The sequence below is a fragment of the Cheilinus undulatus genome, linkage group 12, assembly GCF_018320785.1.
Source record: "Cheilinus undulatus linkage group 12, ASM1832078v1, whole genome shotgun sequence".
NCBI classification, from domain to species: Eukaryota; Metazoa; Chordata; class Actinopteri; order Labriformes; family Labridae; genus Cheilinus; species Cheilinus undulatus.
The window spans coordinates 40,524,940-40,548,599 of NC_054876.1; the positions used below are offsets into that span (position 1 = coordinate 40,524,940).

At 37.5% G+C, this 23,660-nt stretch overlaps 1 protein-coding gene across 1 annotated transcript in view; it reads right to left on the bottom strand.

Moving 5' to 3' along the window:
- Nucleotides 1–7,077: 7,077 nt before the first annotated feature.
- myo7ab (myosin VIIAb) overlaps nucleotides 7,078–23,660 on the bottom strand; it is a 46,509-nt gene continuing 29,926 nt past the window's right edge. Inside the window, exons 28-47 of the mRNA XM_041802134.1 lie at nucleotides 22,014–22,187; nucleotides 21,667–21,894; nucleotides 21,002–21,172; nucleotides 20,444–20,561; nucleotides 19,966–20,092; nucleotides 17,472–17,641; nucleotides 17,173–17,363; nucleotides 15,920–16,044; nucleotides 15,659–15,816; nucleotides 15,385–15,538; nucleotides 14,842–14,997; nucleotides 14,643–14,748; nucleotides 13,328–13,441; nucleotides 13,076–13,163; nucleotides 12,225–12,331; nucleotides 11,878–12,063; nucleotides 11,517–11,633; nucleotides 11,234–11,317; nucleotides 10,407–10,526; nucleotides 7,078–8,423 (exon numbers count right to left, since the gene is read on the bottom strand). Of these exons, the coding sequence (XP_041658068.1) occupies nucleotides 8,334–8,423; nucleotides 10,407–10,526; nucleotides 11,234–11,317; nucleotides 11,517–11,633; nucleotides 11,878–12,063; nucleotides 12,225–12,331; nucleotides 13,076–13,163; nucleotides 13,328–13,441; nucleotides 14,643–14,748; nucleotides 14,842–14,997; nucleotides 15,385–15,538; nucleotides 15,659–15,816; nucleotides 15,920–16,044; nucleotides 17,173–17,363; nucleotides 17,472–17,641; nucleotides 19,966–20,092; nucleotides 20,444–20,561; nucleotides 21,002–21,172; nucleotides 21,667–21,894; nucleotides 22,014–22,187 (2,784 nt within the window). The 3' untranslated portion in view covers nucleotides 7,078–8,333. The remainder of the gene's footprint in view (nucleotides 8,424–10,406; nucleotides 10,527–11,233; nucleotides 11,318–11,516; nucleotides 11,634–11,877; nucleotides 12,064–12,224; nucleotides 12,332–13,075; nucleotides 13,164–13,327; nucleotides 13,442–14,642; nucleotides 14,749–14,841; nucleotides 14,998–15,384; nucleotides 15,539–15,658; nucleotides 15,817–15,919; nucleotides 16,045–17,172; nucleotides 17,364–17,471; nucleotides 17,642–19,965; nucleotides 20,093–20,443; nucleotides 20,562–21,001; nucleotides 21,173–21,666; nucleotides 21,895–22,013; nucleotides 22,188–23,660) is intronic.

Sequence of the window (23,660 nt, forward strand, 5' to 3'; positions counted from 1 at the left end):
TCATGTAGTGCGTGGTCAGCCTACATTTGCCTGCAGTGTAAACATTTAAAGTATATTTTCCAATTACTACACTACTTGACATCTCTTTTGAGGCTTCTTCTGGCTCTTTTTATAAACTCTATATTCAGAGTTGAACAGCCAAGGTCAAAGAGAAATAAACATTTTTGTTCCTTTTTGCAAAAGGTCATTTATTCATGTCTACATTTGTAAATGTGGTCACAACATGGGTAAAACAATTCCTCCTTTAAATAAACAGAAAACTGATTATGACTTCAGGCTTAGAAATCGACACTAATGGTTTTTACATTTAGAAAACAAAAACACACAAATGAGCTCAAAATCAGTCTACAGCTACAGACAGTGTTTACATTGGCCTAACATGGATCAGCACGAACAAAGAAGTGATGTTTGAACTTTGTGGCACACATTTAGTCTGTTTCCTCACACAAACATGACTAACAACGCAATAAAAAAAAATCACCAGGTTTTATTTAAATATGTTTAAATCTGTTCACAGCAATGGAGTTTGTTTTTAGAGAGGTGATCTACAACACTTTGTAAAATAGAAGTCATTATCTGATGTTTGTTTAACTTTTAACTAAAAGAATAAATAAAACGGTAACATGAAGCTAAATACAGGACAAACGATTTCTGTTTAAAGGATTTTGGTTGAAGTTTTTTTTTTGGAGCTGATCTTTCTTATAAAAGGGAGAGATAAGATTTAGTAAATAACACAAGAGGCTACTCTAATGTTTGCTATCTTGATATTCCTGGAATCATTAAAATTAAACTAATAAATAATAAATCATGTCTGTGGTGATCAGCTGGACAGCACTTTAGAATATACAAACACCAACGCTCACTGATCAGATCACTCAAAGAGGTGGCAAATAGGGCTTCACAATGACCTCATTATTGCAGTAAGAACATCAACAACAAATGAATATTAGTGTGTACAAGAAATTCTTGGTCATTTTGGAACATGTACATTTTATCTATGGGATAAGCTCTGAGTATAATGACAGCAACACTCCAAATTTAAGCAAATTTTTTTTTTTTTTGCTTCTAGTTAAAATATCTAATTGCACTTATTATAAGCCACATTTACCTGACAAGTCCACAGCAACATCTTTATTTAAGACACACAAAGCAAAAAGGCCTGAATTAAAAGTCTAATAAGTCTCCATTTCATATTATCATGGACGTCTTTTATTTTAAGAAACCTGAGAAAATGGAGTTTATTCAGCAGCAACTTAAAAGGAATCCTGCATGATCAGACAAGTTCATCTTGTTAGACAGATATTTGTATCTCTCAAATGTATATTGAACTAAAAAACTCACTAAATATCCCAGATATCTGCACTTTTAGTAAATTTCAGCTCATAAACTTACAAGGAGGCTGCCATGTTTTGGTCCGCGCTGGTAGTGTGACGTCACAGCGCTGCAGCGCTCTACGCTGTTGCTAAGCAGTAACTGTTTTTCAAATGGTTTTCCTGCTTGCAGTTGTTGCTACCATAACAGCTTTCATACCAGACACGAGTTTGCTGTGTGTTGGTTTTGTCTCCCTGCTGTCAAATCTCTGTCATTCCTCCTACGTTTTACCTCAGTAAAACTCCCTACAAGTGACTGGATTTCAGTGTATAGTGGAAGCGTACCGTGAGCTTTTCAAAATAAAAGCAGTATGTACATACGAACTGAGTTTCTCAAAAGAAATGCCATAGACATACGTAGATGCCTCATTGGCTAGTGGGCTGTACATCAATGCCACCACCAATTTGCTAGAGGTATTCCTGGGCAAGATCTCTCCTGTGCTGTGTGGCACTGCACTAATAGATGCACAGAAGAAACAAGATTACGCGGAATAACATTTCATGGGTAAACAGTTTTTTCATCGTATTTGGCTAGAATAACAACACGTTCAGAGACAATTTTCCTAATGTTGTTGTTAAGTGGAGTAATATCGGCGGTTAAGCTAGCTTTTAACAACGTTTTGCCTATCGGTTATTTTGTTTACAGGAAAGAAGGATGACTCAGTCAGTAAAAAAAGATTTGATGTAAAATGTATCACAGAGATAGAAGAAAGTATCCAAATAAACAATGTAACTGTTGTAAATTGTCCAGCTAACTTTATTTCACTTTAAAGTTTCCCAAAAGCTGTTAATCGACAGAGGCAGTGGGAAGTAGCCCTCCGAAGAGAAGGGTTTGTTGCCACTCAGGCGTCCAGGCTCTGCAGTGGGGATTTCAGGCAGGGAGAGCTTGACAGGACAGGGCAGTGAGAATTAAAGATGGAGTTGTTCCATCTCTATTCAATTTCCCAGATCATCTTCAAAGGTTAGGTGTATCACAAGAATTAGATAAGACGTTGTTTCACTTTGCTGGGTTCCTATTTTGTGAATGTTTAAAGAAAAGTTATTACTGATGCCTTTTGTAGTACACTGTGAGATACTTAAGTCTGTTCAAGTTCCTGATATGTTTTTTCTTTCACTTTAGCTGACGGCAGTCAGGACAACCCTGACCTCGAGAGAATGCTCAAGAGAGCCTTCCAGAAGATATTCCCAGGCCCATGCAAGAGGCAGAACCTCCGACAGTGCCCTTTGTTGTGAGTATTATGTATTTGCTGTTTCTGAATGTGGATTCTTGCCGTGTATGCACACAAGTGCTGACAGTAAAATTGAGGGCCAGGGACATAAAAAATGCAGACCATCTGAAAGCATATTGTTTCTATTAGGACCACCTTTATGCAGTATCTAACTCTCCAAGTAAACTGAGGGCCAGGCTGAATGAAGCCCTGTTTAGGTTGGAGAGTCTTAATAAAGAGAGGAGGAATGTGAAGGATCAAGAGCAGAGGGCAAAAAACAAAGTGCATGGTCTTCTGGAAGACCTGGAGGTAAAGAAACTTATTAATAAGGAGCTTAGACAAAGGCTTGATTTATACTCAGGTAAAATGAAAAGAAAATATGGAAAGCATTTGATGGCGCTAAGTGCAAACTCCTCACTGTCTCATTTACTAATAAATGTGCACTCACTGAATTTCATTTCATTTCATACAGCTACCTAAAGAGAGTCTCTTGGTCTTAATCTCCCACATCCTCACACATTACAGAGGCATTTTTCAATCATTTAAAAGTTTTATTTCTATTCAAGCTGTGTGTACATTTTTTATCCCATTTTCATGTCATGAACTTCAGTCAATCAATCATTATTTTTATAGCGCCAATTCATCACTGAAGTTATCTCTAGACACTTTACAAGAAGGGTAGGTCTAGATCGCACTCTTTTATGTGGCCTATCTTAATAGACCAGCATTTATCATTAATATTATCATAAAGACTATAACCTATAAGAAGAACTAGTGTAAATTTATCGTAGCTGTGAAGTTATATTGCTTTATAATTAAGAGAGCAACAAAAGAAATGCCAGAAAATATTTAAGATATGTTAACTAAACTTAAAGGGGATAGATAGATAGATAGATAGATAGATAGATAGATAGATAGATAGATAGATAGATAGATAGATAGATAGATAGATAGACATTTAAAATGTAACATGTTGGGACCCCCTTGAAAACGAGATGATCCATCTCAAGGGGCTATCCCTTCAATAAATAAATTTACTACAATGTAAAGACATACAAATAATAACAAGTAGCGATCAATGAATAATTAACAAATAAATAACGACGAACTGTAGATGGAAGGCTATGAAAAGTTCCCACATTATTAGTTAGGTGTGCACAGGTATTAGCTGATAGTACTTAAAATTCAGTGTGAGGTGTTAATACCATCCATCTCTTTATTCATTTTTGCCAAGGTGGTTGAGCTCAGTGGGTGACAGGCCTGGTCTTAATATGAAGATGCTGGACTTTTTAAATGGAAAACGACAAGAAGACCCCCCCAAATATGAACGTGTATGCCTCATGCCGGATGCCATGGCAATCAAAAAGCATGTCCAATACAATCCACACTCCCAGAAAATGTGTGGGTTTGTGGATTTGGGGGATGGAAGCAATGAGACTGATGTTGCAACCAAAGCTCTGATTTTTATGGTGGTTGGCCTACAAAGCCATTGGAAGGCTCCAATAGCCTACCACCTTACAAAGTCTCTGTCATCAGAAACACAGAAGGTCCTACTCATGCATGCACTGGAGCAACTGCATGAGTGTGGCATAAGAGTGGCGTGTGTCACAATGCATGGGCATGCCTCCAATGTGACAATGTGCAACAGTCTTGGCTGCCAACTAAAGGGAAACCCTGTTGAGCCCCATAAAACCTTTTTTGAGCATCCAGTGTCTGGTGAAAGGGTGTTTGTGATGATGGATGCTTGTCACATGCTAAAAATGGAATATGCTGCAGGCATACAGTCCAATTACCAGTACCACTAGCCAAATAAATTGGAGCTACATTGTTGATCTCAACACTGCTCAGGCAAGAGATGGACAGCATGTTGCCAATAAGGTCACAGCGAGGCATGTGGATTAGCTGCACAGACACTCAGTCACTCTGTGAGTGTTGCTCTGTGCACCTTGAAGGACCTTGGCTATTCACAGTTTCAACACTGTGAAGCAAAAGCTGAATTTACTGAGGTAATAATACATGTTAACACCGTTTATTGTCAAAGTTTATCTGTCATGCTGTAAAAAGTAAATCTTTCAGAAATTCAAAATCTGTTATTCTGTGTAGTGATTGTTATAGTGATTTGAAGGTTTCCATTAATGTAAACATTTACTTTTAGATGTTTGACAGGCTCTATGTTTCCAGCAGCAGCATTTCATCATTTTGCATTGTAATGATGAACTTATTAACTTATTATGCATTTGCAGATCGTGTGTGGCCCCAAGTAGCGCACGTGGAGGAGGGGGTGTGGGTCTGAGCGATGGTCATTGAGAATTTTTGTGACATTTTGATCTCGCGAGATCTCATAGCACGAGATCTTGTCACCGTCCTATATCCTCTCCTTTATAGAAATACTACATATTTTAACTGCCTAATGATTACGTGGATTTTGGGCATAACTGTACATTGAAGGGCACATTGCTATCCTAGTTGTAAAACAGTTTATCATTCAGCTCTAATGCATTACTTTAGCTCTCAGTCTTTGGCAATTGATGTGAGGTACAGGTTCACAGCACCAAGTCACTCTGGTTACTAGTTTTATTTGAGTTGTCTTTTTGATCACAACAGTGCTTCTCAGGGTTTATTTACTAAACAGTATACTGCCATAATGAAAGAAGGAAGAAAACCCTTAAGCAGAAGCCTGGTCTGCAAATTTACTATGCTTTAGAGCAGTGACATAATTTACAAACAAATGAGTGAGTGTAAATACTGCATGTAAATATGAATTTGATATTACTGTTATTAATGTCTAATGTCTAATTATGTCTTCTGTTTGGAATTGACATCCTGATTCTTTTCATCCCACAATTTAAAATAAACATGAATTCCTTAAATTTTAATCGGTTAAAATGTCTCGGGCCCTTTTTTGGTCATGTTTTTATTTTATTTTTTTAGAAGGACAACAGATCTCCATTAAATATCTGGCACATTTACATTATAAGCCTAAGGCCATAAGGCCATTATAAGCCTCCTAGGTGTTTTTTTAATTTTAGTTAACCATGGCATGTTATTGTGAAAATAATAATTTACTAGAATTTTCTATGGGCATGTTTGTGTCATTTAACTTCTTAAAAGTTAGAAACAGTTGCAGTATATTAATTCTTGAATTATCTACATTTTCTGGCTCTCTGATAGTCATTTGGAACCATTTAATCAACAAAAAATTACATCTGTTGAACCAATTTATATACAAACGGCTCATTACCATCACTTAAATGCAAACGTGTGTGCTTTTTTTTTAATTAGAAAATGCTTCATCCCTCATATACTTTCATTTGTTTATGGAATGGTCTTGCCTCTGGCAATATGGCGGACACGTTGACGTATTGCGGCAGCGGGTAAACACAGTCAATGACGCATCTATGTATATTATGTCTATGAGAAATGCTGAAGTGGACTTTTACTTTGAAAGGCGCAACCTGTGAGTACTTTTGTTCCATGTTTTCTTGGAAACAGAAAGTTTCATAAAGAAGAGAAGTTCCAGGAACAACTTGATTAAACAGACGCATTTTAGCTTGTGGCCTTCATCTGGTTCATCAAGAAACTGATTTCAAACATATTCTACCCATGTGGAAAACATAAATTATTTGCTACAACAAGGTAAATATGGTTCTGTATTTATAATTTTCCTGTCTAGATGGACAGATAACTGCTCGTGGTGCAAAAAAAAAAAATATAGAAGAGACCTCAAATTTTAGAATTCTCCGTGCTTGAGACGTGCAGATATTTAGTGAGTTTTTTAGTTCAATATATATATATATGAGAGATACAAATATCTATCCAACCAGATAAACTTCTGGTCTTGCAGGGTTCCTTTTAACAACTGGAAATGAAGAGAAGGTGAGTTCTTTGTAGTCTTTACATGCAGGATGAGAATATTAAAATCAGACTTTAACACTTAACTATCTGCTTAATATGATTGTGATTCTTGTCGGCTCAAACATAGAGCTGACTGGTCCAGTAGAGCACACAGACAAGTCCAACATTCAGGAGGCATTCAGGAAGGACAATCTTAATGCTTCAGCATACCAAGACATTTTGGACAATGCTATGCTTCTAACTTTGTGTCAGCAGTTAGGGAAGGCTATTTTCTTTTCCAACATGACCATGCCTCAGTGCACAAAGCAAAGACTATAAAGACATGGTTTGATGACACTGGTGTGGAAGAACTTGACTAGCCATCACAGAGCCTTTACCTCAACCCCATGAGCACCTTTGGGATGAACTTGATTGGAGATTGTGCGCCAGGCCTTCTCAACCTACATCAGTGCCTGACTTCAATGCTCTACAGAATGAATGGACATAAATTCTCATAGAAACACTCCAAAGCCTTCCAAGAAGAGAGGAGGCTGTTATAGCTGCAAAAGGGGGGCAAACTCCATATCAAAGTACATGTATTTGTATACAATCCCATCACAGTCCCTGTTGGTGTAATGGTCAGGTGTCCAAATACTTTGGTGCATTTGGCGTATTTTTAAAAAAATACATTTCAAGTAATTCAGACTTTATATTTCTGATTTTAATAAGATGGTTATCTGGACTTGTCAGGTGAGTTTGGCTCATATTGTGTGTAATGAAACATATTGGACAAGAAATTAAACAAGTCTATGCTTGCAGTGCATCTTCTGATTAAGCCAGACAGAGCTCGAGCTAGCCATCAGCTACCCTGGAATTTATTGGCGCCAATTTATATTTTTGCAAAACCCAATGCTTCTTGGATTCAGGAGAGAAAAGCTGCAAGCACAGGTAATGTTTTCAACATGAACAGCAGATACATGATAAATTGAGTAGCTAAAAAGCATTCTTCACATCTGAATATCAATCAAGCCTAATATTGTTGGCACAATACTGAAAAATCCAATCACAGGATGCATATTTTTCTCATTTTCTAGTGGCAAGGTAGTCTTAATGGGCAAACATATTTGTTGATGTCAATCATGTTTGTTGTCTTGATTTTTATCTTCTGGGAACAGACTTTGCACACAGCCCTTTGACTTTCTGCAAGATTTGCACAACTTTTACAAGCACAAAATATTTTTATCCTTTATTGGAAACCTTTATCATCTCATCTAAATTGTTGCTATAATTGCACTTACAAAAGACATCTAGATGAAGATCTTACTTTGGGAATCTCTAATTGAGCTTTGTACATAAAATATGAGGATAGGAAAGTTTAATTTCAAATATGTCAAGATTTTCAGATTCATGATTGATTGTATCAGGGAAATAGGCTTATTCAAAGAGTTGATTTGAATGATGTATCTTTGTTGCTTGGCTGTCTGTCCATCTTTAGATCACCTAAATACAATTAAATCAAAGCGTAAACAGGTTCGTTTTGGTGTTAAAGTCTGTCTCAAAACATCAAAACATATTTACACTGAAACTTATTTCATAAAACTATATTGGATTCAAAAGATGAGACTCACAGAATAGCAGCTAACACAGATTTAAACACTCATAAAAAAAACAATCCAAATTGCCGATGGTTGGAAGAGATCATTAAAAGGCAAAATAGGTGAGTTTTAAGACAGGGCCAATAAATATCAAGATGAACACAAACATTGGCATAACAGTGTCACAGAGAACCAGAAACACCTCAATAATCACTGATGGGATCATTTAAAGAACAAACCATCTGTTTCCACACCCTACTGTGCATGTGTTGAGTGTATGAACGGTTTGACTGATTGACCGTAATCGATGAGTTTCCAGTTGTCGCTCACTTGTTGCCTCTGGAGGATCTCTGTTTGGTCATGGTTGTCAACATCTGGCTGATGTAAGAGGTCAGGAGGTCGTCCATTTTGTAGCCCTGGGGAGATACAATATCACTTTAGACATACTGAGGAAATGAATATTATTTATAATGCAGTTTCTCTTTAGGTCCAAAAACCTGAACAATCCAACCTCTCTCAATGGTAGATTTTAGGGCTGGGAGTCACTAGTGGCTGTGTGATACAATATTATGACGATAATAAGGTCACGATTTAATATCATTGTGATTTGAAACATTTTGAAATAAACTGAGTGTTGCGATATCATACCGCATATTGAAATATATTGCTTTCTATACCTTTTTTCATCTGTTTAGCTGATTTTGCATTAGTTTTGCCTTCATGTTTGTTATATTTCTGGAGTATTTTACTCTCATGCAGCACTCCAGGCAAACCTCTGGTGTCATGTCCATCTTGTTTGTGCCCTGCTTTTATTCTTGATGTCCTTTTCCTGGTGCTGCCATGTTTGTTGTACTAACTTTCTCCTGCTCTATCACCTCTAATGAACTCCCTGGACAAAGAGTACCGCAGCATCATCAAGTGACCAGAAAAAAAAAAAACATTTCTTTTGTTTATCTTGTATCATAGACTTCAGTTAATATGAGCAATAAAATTGAAAAAAAAAAAAAATACTTGGTGGATAATATCATGATACTATGCTGTATTGATTTTTTCTATCATCCCTAGTAGATTTAAGATAAAATTCTACATATTTCATCCTTTACCACCTGGTTTTCCAATTTATTATAACAAGATTATGTGGAAATATTTTTTACATATGGCTTTGTCTTTACAGGACACTAAAGGGACTTATTAAAACTTATTTGCCGACTGGTGCATTAAACGACAATAGACTGAGACTGTGACATACTGAGAGAGAGACACATCTTCAGCATCGGTCAATCAAACAAAATCTTCCTTCATGTTTGTGCAGAGGTGTTGGCATTCCTTTAGAATGTAACAGCTGTGAAACAAACAGGAAATTACATCTTTTCTCTCCATATCACTGCTCTAATTATAGCAACAGGACACTGTGATTAATTCTTTTACTGCGATTAATTTTTTAAAACTGCAATTAATCTCAGGATTTCTGTAGTCAATCGAGGTTAATCACAACCTTTTTATTGCTATCTAAAATTCCACTATTTCGCATTTAAATCTGTTTTTGTGCCCCTTTGGATTTTTCTACTATCTAAGGCTTTTGATATACCCCTGCTTTTCCAGGTAGATTGAAGATTTTAACATGAACTTAACCACAGAAAAAGGAATTTGTTTTAGATTGAATGGAAACAAGGGGACAATTTAAAGGTAAATGTTTGATAACACAAGGTTCAGATGACTTTTGATTTATTCACTGAGCTGTGTCTTGAGTTTTAAAGTGAAATTAGACATTAAGGAGCAGTGGTGGAGTTATTTTCAATCACTGTGGCTGCAGGGAGACTCTGACATGACTTAATCAAAGTTTTTTTGAAGGCAAAAATAAACCATGTGATTAATCACAATTAAAAAATATTAGTGCACTTATTGTGGATTATAGTTAATCACGATTAATGCGATTATTCTTGACAGCCCTAATTAAAACCATTGCCGTGCTCAGTCTCTCACTCTCTCTTAATATTCATGGCATTTTTGGGTTGAAATACAAACAGATATCTGTTTTTTCTGCAGAAATTCTGTAATTTCAGTTCTATGGAACATAAAAATAATTGATGTTGTTTACAGCTCAGATTTTTAGAAAATCTCTCCTTAAATTTATTCAGTGCTTCCCTGAGTAATTAACAGGAAAATCATGAGAACTGCTATGAAGCAAATAATTAGAGAGAGGGTTCAAACCTCATCTTATAGTTCACAGCTGGTATAAATATTGGATTATATCTAATGGCTACTTCAATACATTTAAACCTTCAAACTAACAAGATACTAGAACGAGGGATTTAGTTTTTGAAATATCATTGTGACAGGTTTACAACATTTGCATCCAGCTGTTGTTCATCATCATTAGAAAAAGTTTAGCATCTCACCAGTGAGGTCTCACACAGCAGTTTGCTGCCTCGGACCAGGTTTCCGATGGTGATGTGGAAATACGTGTTTCCACTGCTCCAGTTGGAGATCTTTGTGAAGGGATGAGTGGTGAGGATGTCCTGCAAGAAATAAAACGAGAGGTGAACTCAGATATTCTGCAGGTACAATACTGTACTTAACTAGAACATCACATATACTCTTACATACAAAGAAGTAGAATGAGGACAAATTATGCAAGATAAAAATTTTAAAAACTGACAACATCTTAATGCCTTTTTTCCGTTTTTGAAAGTCACAGATCGTAACGTTCTTTAATACAACAAAAGCAAAGTGTAGACTCAAATACTAACTGTTGCAAAAACGACTTTTTCTCAGGGCACTGCGAACTGATTCTAAATTTAATAGAAACATGAGGTCTAAGTTGCTTTTAGGAAGTCTGTACGATTTGCAGGCGCCTGTGCATGCATAGTTCATCACATTAGAGAGTAGACAAATTCTAGAAATTGATTTTTTTTGTACAACAGAAGAAGATTTTTGTTGAGCATATTAATTCAAATTCAACCTTCTCTAACTCCTCTAATCTACAAAAAATCTAGTATTAAACATACCATGAGGAACATTCTAGTCAACATTAGTTCACAACATGGTTATGGATACCTCTTCAACCTGCCTGAACTGGACATACTCGTATATTTTCAATTAAACCTTCTGCATTCTACATCCATATTTTCTGGGCAAAAAAATGCATCCAACCCATTAAACTACTGTTTATCTATTAACCTTTTATACTAGAACTTGTATTTGAGGAAGCAAAATGCCCGCTCACCTTGGACTTGGGATCAATCAAACTGACTCCATGTTTGTTGATCGCTATCAAAAGGATTTCTGGGTAATTTGGATCAGTTGATTGCTGCAAAAAGAGCAAAGGAGAAGAAACATTTTCACTCAGTGATAAAAAATAAAATTATGGTGGGAAGCAGAAAAGCACATTCACTGAAGTACTCTATTCAAGTACAAATGTCAGGCAGATTTCTAACTATCAGGTACTTTATGCTTGAATTGCACTACTTTCTGAGGGAAATGCATCAACTACAGATTCCAAAGATTACCTTGATTTCAAAGAAGGCAGAGCCAAACGTAGGCCACTTGTAAATGATTTTCAGGAAGGCGAGTTTGGCCTCTTCTCGAGTTTTTCCTGAGTGCTTGTTGAACAGCAGCATGATAGACTGAGTGGGAGACACAAGAGGAGAACCAAAGATGCATAAATCTTTCCTGAACACTCATATTTGCACACTTATACCTTTTGATGGCTTCAAAAACATGTTGTAAAGGGACAAAGGGATTGGCATTACCCCTTTTTACTGTTTTACTATAATGTACTGGTTTATTGTTACTAAGACAATTTCAATAAAGTATGCAAATCTCTAAATACATGTATGGGCTTCCCCACTACTTTAATTGTCTGTTCACCCTCTTCCAGTCGTCCGGGGACAGATGTCTGATCTGGTCCTGAGGGATGAGCTCCTTCAGGATCTTGGCAATATTGTGGAAGTGAGATTTTTCCTCTTCATACTTCACCCTGTAGATTAGCGCTCCCAGCTGGTATATCTCATCCCTTGAACACTTGTGGTAGCCTCTCAGATACTTAGGCAGCTCCTGCACACAGGAAGAACTCTCAGTTCAGATTCTACAACAGCTGTATGTGTGGAATCTGAAGATGTCATTCATGGGTACCCATTCTCTGTCAGCATCATAAAATAAGGTCAGGTCCGTTGATTTTTTCACCACTTTTGACAGTTGGTACTGAGGTCACTCACTTGATAATAATGGAAGATGGAGTCAGCCACAGAGTCTTTTCCTGGTACCGTGTTAGTCCACAGTTTCTTCATGAAGAAGACCTGATAGGTCAGGGAAGGCACCACGCCTACACAGCCAACACACAGAATAGACAAAATGAGCAGTTATAGAAGGAAAATGAAGGAGAAGATACAAAATTAAGAGATTCAAAGGTACTATGTGAAACTATTTACATGTATCGATATTGTTTTTCGTTGTCAAAGTACAATCAGATTATAATGGAACAATTAAAAGAGAGAACATTCTCTTCCTTCCCGCTGCAACCAGTGGAAAGTTTGATTTTAAAAACATAAGGATGGGAAGTTTATGCATGCAACAGCCTCCCCTCTTTAAGCTCAATGCCAAAATGATGCTCAAGATTATTACAAAAATAAAGTTTTATCAATTCAAGTCAATCTGACCAACAAACTTTTAACTTTCTACATGACAAATTACCACATTACTTATGCATGATGGCGGATTGATAAAAGGTGGTTTCACTTGGAAAACTCAGCTTGTCAACATACTGCTTTAATTTTCCTCAGATTTAAACTTGAAGTCTTTTGAAGAGTAAATATGGTTCTTTTTTTTCTTTGACAATGGATATAAAGTTTCACATTCTCTTCTTCCATATAAATGTAAATAATTCAAGCTAAAGTCAACAACTGACCGACACCTACTGCAACATAAAATGCACCAAGTTTGATATTTAATGTGTCAGCCCTTCATGGTGTGTTTTGTGCATCTTATATCAGTGTTTTGGCTGACTCACAGGATGCCTTCTTACACCTGCAGACTTAACATGTTATCTTCACAGCTGAGTTGTACTTACCGTCTTTCACGTGTCTTGCTTTTTTGATCCAGTCGGTCAGGTGCCTCACAAAGTCAAAGAAAAAGTCGCCATCAGGAACACTGATGACCTGGAATATAAAGAAATCCCAAACTTGAGGTTCTCTGTTAAGAATTACATATATCATGATTGCTCCACAGTCAGTAATTATAATGAAAATGTAATTTTATAAAGTGCAGAATATCATGAATATGACTGCTGCAGCTACCGGGAAGTTGAAAAGCTACACTTTACCTTGTCTGTTATTTTCACAAACAGACTGAAGCCTTCAGAGGATTTGAGCATCAGACGTCCAGAGATGTTGTGGCAGAAGTCTTTGGCCTTTGTGCTTGACTCCACCTCAAACACCTGAAAACACCAACAAGTCAAAACCACAATATGTAAGTTAGAGCAAGAATTATAAAACTGAGGAGTCAAATACCAGAAAAAACTGTTCATAGCAGAAGGCCTAATAACTGCAGTGTTGATGAAGTTTAGTGAAAGCTTAAATCTCTGATTCATGTTTCTTTTATTCCAGTAAGTTAGAGGATTAAATGATTAGTTTCCAAGTATTTTGGATCTTTGAGGTTCATTAAAACCATTCAGAAACATTTCAGAAATGTCTGAAATTATTGTTTGTGTAAAAATTTGTAAATGATAGGATAGCCAAAAGGTCTTACCAAAGATTGATCCAGAAAGGGCCAAAAGGATTTCTTTCAAAGTCTTTATTGGTTCTAAAACTCACTGGGTTGCAGCAAGAAATTTAAGCCTCTATTGTACATTGAGAGCTGATGATCTGGGTGGTCTCCTGAGGCTCTTTCAAAACATCTTCACAAACATTAACCAAGTCTAAGTGCCCTTTTTTAAAAAAACGCTTTGGATATACATGACCTGTATGACTGAGAACTTCAGAGTTATAAAGCTATATAGATACAGTAGTCAAAAAATAGATATCAAGTCTAAAAACATAAATAAATAATGGTAAAAGATAAGATAAGATACAATAAAATATGATAAGATAATACCTAAATAATTCTGGGGTTTAGTTAAATACCTAAAATCACTTTGGCTACTGTATTATATTAAAGTACTCCATTAAGAGATTTTAGAGTTTGCATTTATTCTTATCATAATTATTATTATATTTTTATCCTTTTTTATGGACTTAATTATTTTAAATGTTTTTGTTCTTAATTTTTCCATGCCATTCAATTGAAATATTTTCCACCTTAAACATTTTGCTTTCTGTTTTTTTTGGGTTTGTTAATTCATAATTTTCTCCTCTTTATTTCTTGTCTGAATATTTATTACCATACATATCTTACTTAATTTGTATTTTATAGAATTAATATTTGTAAGCATCTGTCTATAAATCTTTTCTTAATTCTACCCTCTGTCAGCTGCCTTGTAAAGTTTTACTAAATATATTCTACCACTGATTTCTGGTATACTGTACTAAGATGGAAAACTTGATTCCTACAAATATTAAGTGTTTTGCTTAAATTAGGAAAAAGCCTTACTGTCTTCAGTTTTGATATAAGGCATTTTTATTTGTCAAGTTGTCACTGACCTCATCAGAGTCATCGGGGAAGTAAACTTTGTGGAAAATCTGAGTAGTTTTGTGCTGGATGGCTTCCACCTCTACCAGGTGAGGAGGGTACTTTCTGGATCCATTTCTACAATAAATAAAAGAGAGAGGAAAAAAATACTAATACAAAAAAAGAAAGAGGGACTGTTTAAGAAGTTCAAAAGAAAGTCCCACGCGTTACCGTAATGCTTTCTGCAGCCGCTGCATGCAATCTGGAGCAAGTGGGTAGTGTTTCTTAGCTTGCAGATACTTCTGGACATGAGGCAGTAGAGTGTTACTGGGAGGAAACAAACCAGTGCAGAGCCACAGAAGCTCCCAGCCTTTCTCCTCACTGTACCTATACACATAAATGAACACAAACATAAGGTCAGGAAACAGTCTTAAACTTTCAAATTGTGATCTTCTGAAATAAAAGGAGGTGCTAAATTTTTGTACAGTTAATAAAAGATGGACGGTGTTCATTGAAAACATCTCAAATTTCAAAATAAGCTTCAAAAACAAGATCAGAGAGTAATGATCATGTTTCTATACACTGTTGACCATCAAAATGTAACTGATGTGTTTCTAATAATGCTGGATGAGAGTTAGGACACAACCTTTCACTAAATGTCTTAAATAATACAATAAAACACGTAAAAAACAAACAAAATAAAACTTTACTACAGTATTTATGGCAGTGCTTTAAACTATAAATGTGTGTGTCTTGTATGTGTCACAAACATACTTGATGTGGTTATCAGTGAGCTGCTTCAGAATCTGACAGAAGATCTCGTCTTTGAGAGGCTCGGCCTTCAGCGCTCCTTCAAAGATCTGATCTGTGAGCTCGTTGACTGAACGAACCCTCTTGGACGGGTAATCGCCCATGTACTTCATCACAGGTGCAGCCCAGGTCAAGGACAAAAAAAGGTAACAACAACAGGAAGACAAAGTATGTTGAACCTAATAATACAATTCTATAAGGACTAACATTTGATACACTGTGTTCTACTAAAGGATATCCAAGAAAGCAATGCAGGCCTCCTGGGAGAGCTCTTCGTGAGCCATCACCTTCTTTAGCAGCGGGTGTTTGAGAGGCTCCCTTGTGCAGCTCCACAGACGCTCCTTCCCTCTGGACTTCGAGATCATTACCCTGCTCAGAGTGCTCTTAGGAGGAGGCCTGCAGGAAGGGGTTAAAAAGATAAGGCACAGAAATTATATATGGACATCACCAATGAAAGTCTACACATTTCAAATCTGTATTTAAAGATGAAGAAACACACCTGAAGTAGTCGTAGGAGAACTCCTCCAGAGTGTACACCTTTGTTTTGTCCTCTTTGTCAGTGAGGTTCATCTGGGACACACCGATAGATTCTCTCCTCTGATCAGGAGTCATTGTTACTAAAGCCTGAGAGGGAGAGACAGAGACATTAACATAGACTCGATAAAACAGATGTGGTCTCAGTGATATCACCCATTAAGTTTGTAAACCAGAGTTTTGAAGGTTATTAATGGTAGTTGACATGTTTGAAAAACTCCTACTAACCTTTTTCTAAACCTAAAAACAGGTAAAGAAGTGGAGTTAGGAACGCCTTGAGCCTTCTGACTAACAGCAACAACGTACCAGACAGAGGTCTGTAATACCTCAGAAAAATTCAAAAACAAATGACCCTGGTACAGTGTAAATCCATGAACTATCCCAACAAAAACATGTTAAAACCAGGCTATTAACATGTTTATTTTAGCAAAAAAACAAGGTCATTTTAATATAGATGTTAAATGGGCTTCTGGTGCTTTTAGCAGACGGTCTTGAGTTTTTATGCATTCCTCTATGGCTTCAAAACCAGAATTTAATGCTTGTTCATAAAAAACCTGCAATAATTTTACTTGTAAAGACAAAAAACTATCCTACTGCAGTATATACAATTTAAATGCAGGTTAACAACTCTTTAAAATGTTTGGTTCAGTATTTAAAAAAATAAACATTCCTTGAGTGGGTGAGATATTTTAGGGAGCTGGGTCCCAGCATACAGTATCACACTCAGTGACCAAAATCCCCTGCCTCCTCCTCCCTGTGTCAGAGTTGCTGTCAAATGTTTGCAGACAGCTGTGTGCTGAGATGGTCTGATTTAGTATCATACGAGAAACGCTTCGAGATCATTTCTACACTGTAGCTGATGTATGTGAAAAAGGTGTAAGTCCAAGAAAGTAAAAGAAAGACTGAATTTTGGTTTAGGACTGCAGAAATCACACAAAAAATATCATTTTCTAGTGAGTCATGCACTCATGACACAGGAAAATTCCTAGGAATTTACTGTGCCTTCATAGGGAGCACAGCAAACGTGTGCATGGTTGAATACAGGACAAACCGGTCAACAAAAAGACGTTTTAAATGTATGACAGTTTGGATCATTTCTGCACCAACTCTCTCTTATTAAATAGGCCATTTCAAAGTGGTGGTGGTTAAAGTATATAATTGGCATCAACTGTGTTAGATCAAGCAAGACCAAATCAAGAAAGTTGTTCCCACACTCACCACAATGTCATACTGTGGTCTAGTGATGGCTGGCAGCACGTAGACACACTCAGCAGGGAAGTCTCCTCTCTGTTTGGTCCTGTCGTTGAGGCCGTGAGCCCAGCCAGAGTTCATCACATGCTCTCCGGTGTGTTCGTCAAGGATGATCAGATCCCCCTTAGTGAAACTCAGGAACGTGGAATCTGCCCCAGCTGCATGGATGACACATTTGCGGATAAATAAAAGAACAAAAATAAGACGTTTATGGTTCAGAATACCAATGGCAAAGTTTTTTCTCTCTCACTCTGCTTGAATCTTACCTGGGTTGGGACAGTCCAGCAGTCCCACCACATACTTGGACCTCTTCCTCAGACCGTCGAGGAAAGTGACCACCAGATCTCTGATGTCCTCTGCATTGTTGGACGTGAACGTGTACTCGTCTGCTTTAATGGTGGCCAAGGTAAAACTCTGTCCCTGAAGTTTACCCCCTCTGGAAAGTGAAATTTTACTTTTCATCATTCATAAAAAAATAAAATAACACGAATATCAATAAGTATCTCTAAATCAATAAATCAATAAAACATAAAAATAAAAGATAAATTTATCTTCTAACACTTCAGTCTTGCACTTTATGATCGAGTAGTTCAATACAAACTACGCATGCCAAGTGTAAATAATCTGCATGTTTATCGGCTCATAATGGCAACACTTTCTTTGTAATGTTCATTATCGAAGTTAAGTGTGTTCACCATTTTTAGTGACAACTGCTTACCAGCAAACAAATTAACAGCAATGTGGCTCCTTGTACACTGTAGGTACAAATAATAAAGTACTTGCTAACATGCTGTGATAATATACAAAATTATGAAGTCAACAGACATCTTAGCATGTTGCTTTGACATTTGACAGAACTCTAGAATTTCATGACCAGGCCCCACTTAAATTATTTGTTTCACTCTGAAGCAACAATGCTAGGGAGACCACGGCTTCATTAGGAGGCTACTTTTCAGCTAAATCTCAGAAAATTGCCTTATTACAATCAACATTTTCAGTAAGAACAATAGGACAGTGGAAATGAATTTCTACCCATATCAGAAGCTGGTCAACCTGTATTCTGAAGACAAAACCCATGGTGTTTTCTCTGATTCAACCTTTGCATAATCTTTCTTGCAAAGAACCTGAAGTGGTTATTCAAATGTGTGTTATATGTTTGTGAAGTTTGGGGTATTTTTCGTTGTTTCTACAGTATAATTTATAGATTGTCCTGCTGAGGGATTACAGGTGTAAGTTAGCTTCGCTGGTCTTGCAGTGGTGCTGTGCATGGACCCGGTCAAATAAACTATAAAACTAAACTAACAGAAATGCTACCGTGATGATTTTTAGATATACAAGTATTTTTATTATATTCACAATGCACTGAAATATTTAAATCAATCCTATCTGGTGAATTTAATTTTATTAGCACCACCAATGTTTAAAGAGCAAATACCATGGCTTTCTTTATTGTACCTTTCAGCACACTTTAGTGAAGCCACTGCAGCATCTCCCTGCAGCCTCAGTGATGTAGAATAAGTCCACCACTGCCCCTTAATGTCTCATTTCACTTTAAAATGTCACAGACACAGACAGCTCAGTGGACAAGTCACAAATCATATTTACCTCGTGTTACAAACAGTTAACTATTTACCGTTCCCCTATTTCATTTTTAATCCATAACAAGTTCTTTTTTTGTGATTTGAGTTGGTAATAATCTTTGATTTTCTATCATACATCTATTTTCTTTCAAAATAAAAGCAGGTCTGTATACAAAAAGATTTCCATTACAATTATCTTAAGATGGAACAAAAATCCAAAATTGAGCAAAAACAGTCTTCAGTACAAAATTGAGGAATTTCAAAATAAGACATAGAGGAGATTAATCACAATAAAAACTGGGGGAGCAGGTGGCTGAGTGGTTAAGGCACGCCCTATGTACATGGACGGCCTGGGTACAAATCCGGCCTGAGGCCCTTTACCACATTTCTCTCCCTCGTTCTTGTCCCTGTTTCTGACTCTATCCATTGTCCTCCTCTATCAAATAAAGGCACAAAAATATCCAAAATAAACCTTTAAAAAAAAAAAAAGAAAAAAAAAAAACTTTAATCATTTGACATACCTGGTTTACAGATTTAATTGATATTGTGGTCATTATTAATGAGTTATACAGTGTAATTTATTGTTAAAATCTTATTTCTAGGTTAATTGCTTTGGCTTACTGTGTTTTATTTTTGAATTAATTCCTTACAGTATTTACTTATTCTATTTCCCCTTTTTTACTGTATTTTAGGGGGTATTTTTCCCTTTAATTCTTATTCTTGTTTATTTCTGTGGATTATCTTTTAGTGCTTTATCATTGACTTATTTACCACAATTTATTGTGATCTTTGTTTTGAAAATTGGTTTCCTTATTGTGAACTAATGATGTTTCCTAAGTGCCAGTGCATATTGTTTTTTTAGCCTTTTGTTTTTCTATAAAGCCCGATTTGTTTATTATTGTTTGAAGAAAGGTGTTATAAAAAAAAAAATCTGAATCGAAAACAGAAAGGATGAGTAAATGGAAACTGCTTCACAGGTAGGACAGAAAAAATTAAGGCTTTAATAGAGAAAATCAGGTGGAGTTATTTAAAGATATTCATAAACAGCCCGACAACAGTTCAGATTTTTTATTTTCATTTCTTATAAAACTGTGGATGACAACAGGCCTAATTCTGCTGGTATCTTCCTGTGAATAAGAAAGCTTTAATTTCAGGAAAGATTACCGTGATGAGATTTTACCTGCTACTGGACACAGCTGTGATCTCTGGGAATGAGAGTTCTAGGAGAACCTGCTCCTGTTCGTCCACAAAGTAAACTCCAGTCCAGTTCACTGCCACGATCACATCATTCTTGGGTAAACTGGGTCCTGTACAAAGACAGTCAGCCCCATTAAAACGAAAGTTATGAATGTAACTATGGTTCTATGAATCCCGAATGACCGCCAGAGGCAGTGCTTATAGCACTGAATATTCCCTTTGCGCATGCGCAGTTCGAGGATGTATACCAACAACGTCACTTTTGACCCCTGGATGGCCCGAGAGCGGTTATATCTTCCGGTGTCATCCGGGGTTCTATTACTTTTTTTTTCTTCTCGCGTGCAGTTCGCACCTACTTCCGAGCATTAGCCAAAGCTAAGGTTAGCAGGGATGAAATAGAACAGACATTTCTGAGTCAGCACAGAGACAAATGAGACTATTAACACCTTTGTGTAACCAACCTGAGAATTTGAAGGCCTCATAGAAGCGTGAGAAGAGTAAAGGCCACTTTAAACGAGCAAAATCCACCACGTCCTCCTTCACCCTCTGCGTGTTCAGCCTCCTTTTCGTGTGTAATCCCTGCACGAGTCAGCTGTGGTTAGTTAGTCGTTAGCAGCTCAATCAGTTTTATTTTTTCTGCAGGAGAGTTGAAGGCTTCAAATATATCCTCTGATATCAAAGCTAACCCACACTGAGTTAGAGGGGCTTTTTGGATGCATAAATTCACAATAAACTAGGCTAACATTGCTTTGGATTCCACTCTAAAGCAGAAACTGTTTGGAATCAGAAGCTCTTTGATGAAAAAAAAATTAAATAGAAAAGACAAACAGGCAAAATTGTCTAACATTTAATTCAGGAGTTACACAAATACTATTTCAGATCCAACAGGAACAATGGTGGGAGGTGATCTGGGATAAGCCAAAGCTCATTAAAACAGCGCAGAGGTTACTGGGTGTTCGGTAATGAACTTGTGCCCTGCCAAAACAGGCCAAAGAAATGTCTGTTTTTAGTACCGATACCTTTTTGTGAGCACTGACGATGAGCTGAGCCCACTTCTCTGCAGTCTTAGTTGAGGTGATTTCTCTGTCAGGGATGTAGGAGGGGATGAGGCTGAGCAGGCGATCTTGGAGGATCTCAGAGCCATAATCCACATAGTACTGCTGAGAGGCTAGCTCTGCCAGGTCCTCCTCCTGTCAGAGAGACATTAAGCAAAGAGAAAGCAAAACATATCTGTTTAGAGGATATCTACTTGCTTATCCCTGCAGCTGTTTTAAAAAGTCATCATCATTACTGTAAACTTTTTAGCCAACACTGATTTTTTGCCCATTTGACCTAAATTTTGCTAAAATTCTCAGGGCTGCTGTAGTTGTCGAGTTGTATAGTCTAGCTAGCTTTCTTGCCCTCAGGTAGGCAGACTGAAACCTCCTTTGTTTAATATATTACTATCACCAAGTACCTTATACAAAATACAGACATATCCCTTTAATAATGTGTTACAGAATAAAGTAGTTGCTTTGATTATTCAGAGAATTAGGCATGTATACTGATACCCATGAGGAGATTTTGGTTTGTTAATCTGTAGCTGACCCTGACTGTGAATCATTGGTCGCTCAGGTTCTCCTCTAGAGAGACCGAATATAAAACGCTACAAAAACATGTACTGCAAAAATTCTCAGCTGCTCACCCTCTCACAGCGATACTCTCCAAACTTCACCCCTCTGACAATCTGCTGGTAGACGAGGTTTGTGGCGACATAGTCGTCAGCTGGATTGTGCCAGGGGGTGAAGATCTCCTTCCTGAAGAACAGCCTCCAGGGGGCGTTCCTCTCCTGAGCACCCTGTTCTTTAGCATACTGCTCACACTGAGAGACAGCGTCCATGACGTGGTCACTCCCACTGCCCAGTGAGGACACCTGGTAAGAGATGTGCCATGAATAGGTTTACTTTAGTCGTAATGAAAGGTGATGTGTTGTCATATTTCTACACAGTTAATATATGCAGATCAATGGACTATATCGGTCATTTGTTTCACCTTGTCAAACAGGGCGATGTACAGCGAGAAGCCAAAGCGATCTCTCAGGTTGATCTTGTCTGCGAGAGCGTTACAGAGCTCGCTGGCAGTTGTGGCCGAGTCTGCCAGGAGAGTCTTGGTGGTGCCATCCATAAATGTGACTGGGAGCATGATGGGCTTCTTTGACTTGGTGGCCTAAAGGAGCAGAAAAACACACTGAAGTGCAAGAACTTCACGACTACAGATGCTACAGAACATCACATTATTTTACGTTTTGTATTAGGCATAAGACTTTTCATACACTATAAATACTTTTCTCAAGATGTAAAACTGAAATACTTATAATTACAATTTATTACTTATGTTTCTAATTTGGGCATGTGTATGATCCATTTTTCAGATCTAATGAACTGACAAAAGATATTAAAATACTTTTAAATTTTGTGCTGGGAGTCTCTACTGCGCAGCCGCAAAGATGGCAGCTTAAGAAAGTTTTTCCCCGACAATGTAAATGTAATTACCCTTAACTTCCTAAACTCGCATGAAACTTACGACGAGGAAATGGATAAGGGTAAAATGATGACACGTGACAGGCAAACCAAAAACAGATTTTAACAAAATGCCCAAAATCTGACGCTTTCGATAGTCACAGCCGAGGAGGCTCTCCAACTAATGCTAGCGCTAGCCCACAAGCTAGCGCTAAAAGAGAAACCACTGAAATGATGGTCAGTTTGAACACAATACTCGCAGAAATAAAAGCTTACGACAAGACAACAACCAACAACTCGGCGAAATAAAGGAAGAGATCAGCAAGACTAAGCAGAGGCTTGATGAAGTGGAGGAACGAATTTCGAACACTGAGGACAGGATGCAATCAGTGAAAAACGTGATGGAGAAGCTGATAAAGCTTCAGGCTCTCCTGGAAGCAACACAAACAGACCATGAACGCAGAAATAGACGAAACAGTGTCAGGATTTATTCTGTGGCAGAGGGGTCAGAGGACGAATCGCTGTAAATGATAAACTTTGTAGTGGAACTGCTGAAACAAAACTTGCCCCTGCCAACAGTTCTGGACCTCCGGATTGAACGGGCACACCGGGCACTTGGACCTGTACCGAGGGAAGGAGCCCCCCCGAGATCCATTGTAGTTAAATTTCTGAGTTACAGAACCAAAGAAGAAATACTGAAAACAGCGTGGCAGAAGAAGGGGTTTGTTTGGAAGAACACAAAAATCAATCTGGATAATGATTATGCTCCAAGTGTTTTGAAGAAAAGACAAGAAGACGCGGAAGCAAGAGTGCTTAAAGAAAACGGGATTCGGTTTCAGACACCCTGCCCAGCCAGACTTCGAGTCTTTTACCCAAATGGGACCCATATCTACAACACAGCTGAAGAAGCAACAAAGGAGATGGCAGAGAAAGGGCTGAAGGTTACTGTGCTTAAACCAACTGAGACACTGTTGGAACAGGTCCGGAGACTGGCATGGACAGTTAGCAGCAGAAGAGGACAAGCACAGGGACGTAAACAACAAGGAGCAACATACAAAGACAAACTCCAAGGGATCAAGATAAGCTGTGAGGAAATGATGACAACGTATTTCATCAGTTGAAGAATCTGCTGTGCAAGTGGACGTTTCAGTGGTATGTCTGGACACTATTAAACTGCTTC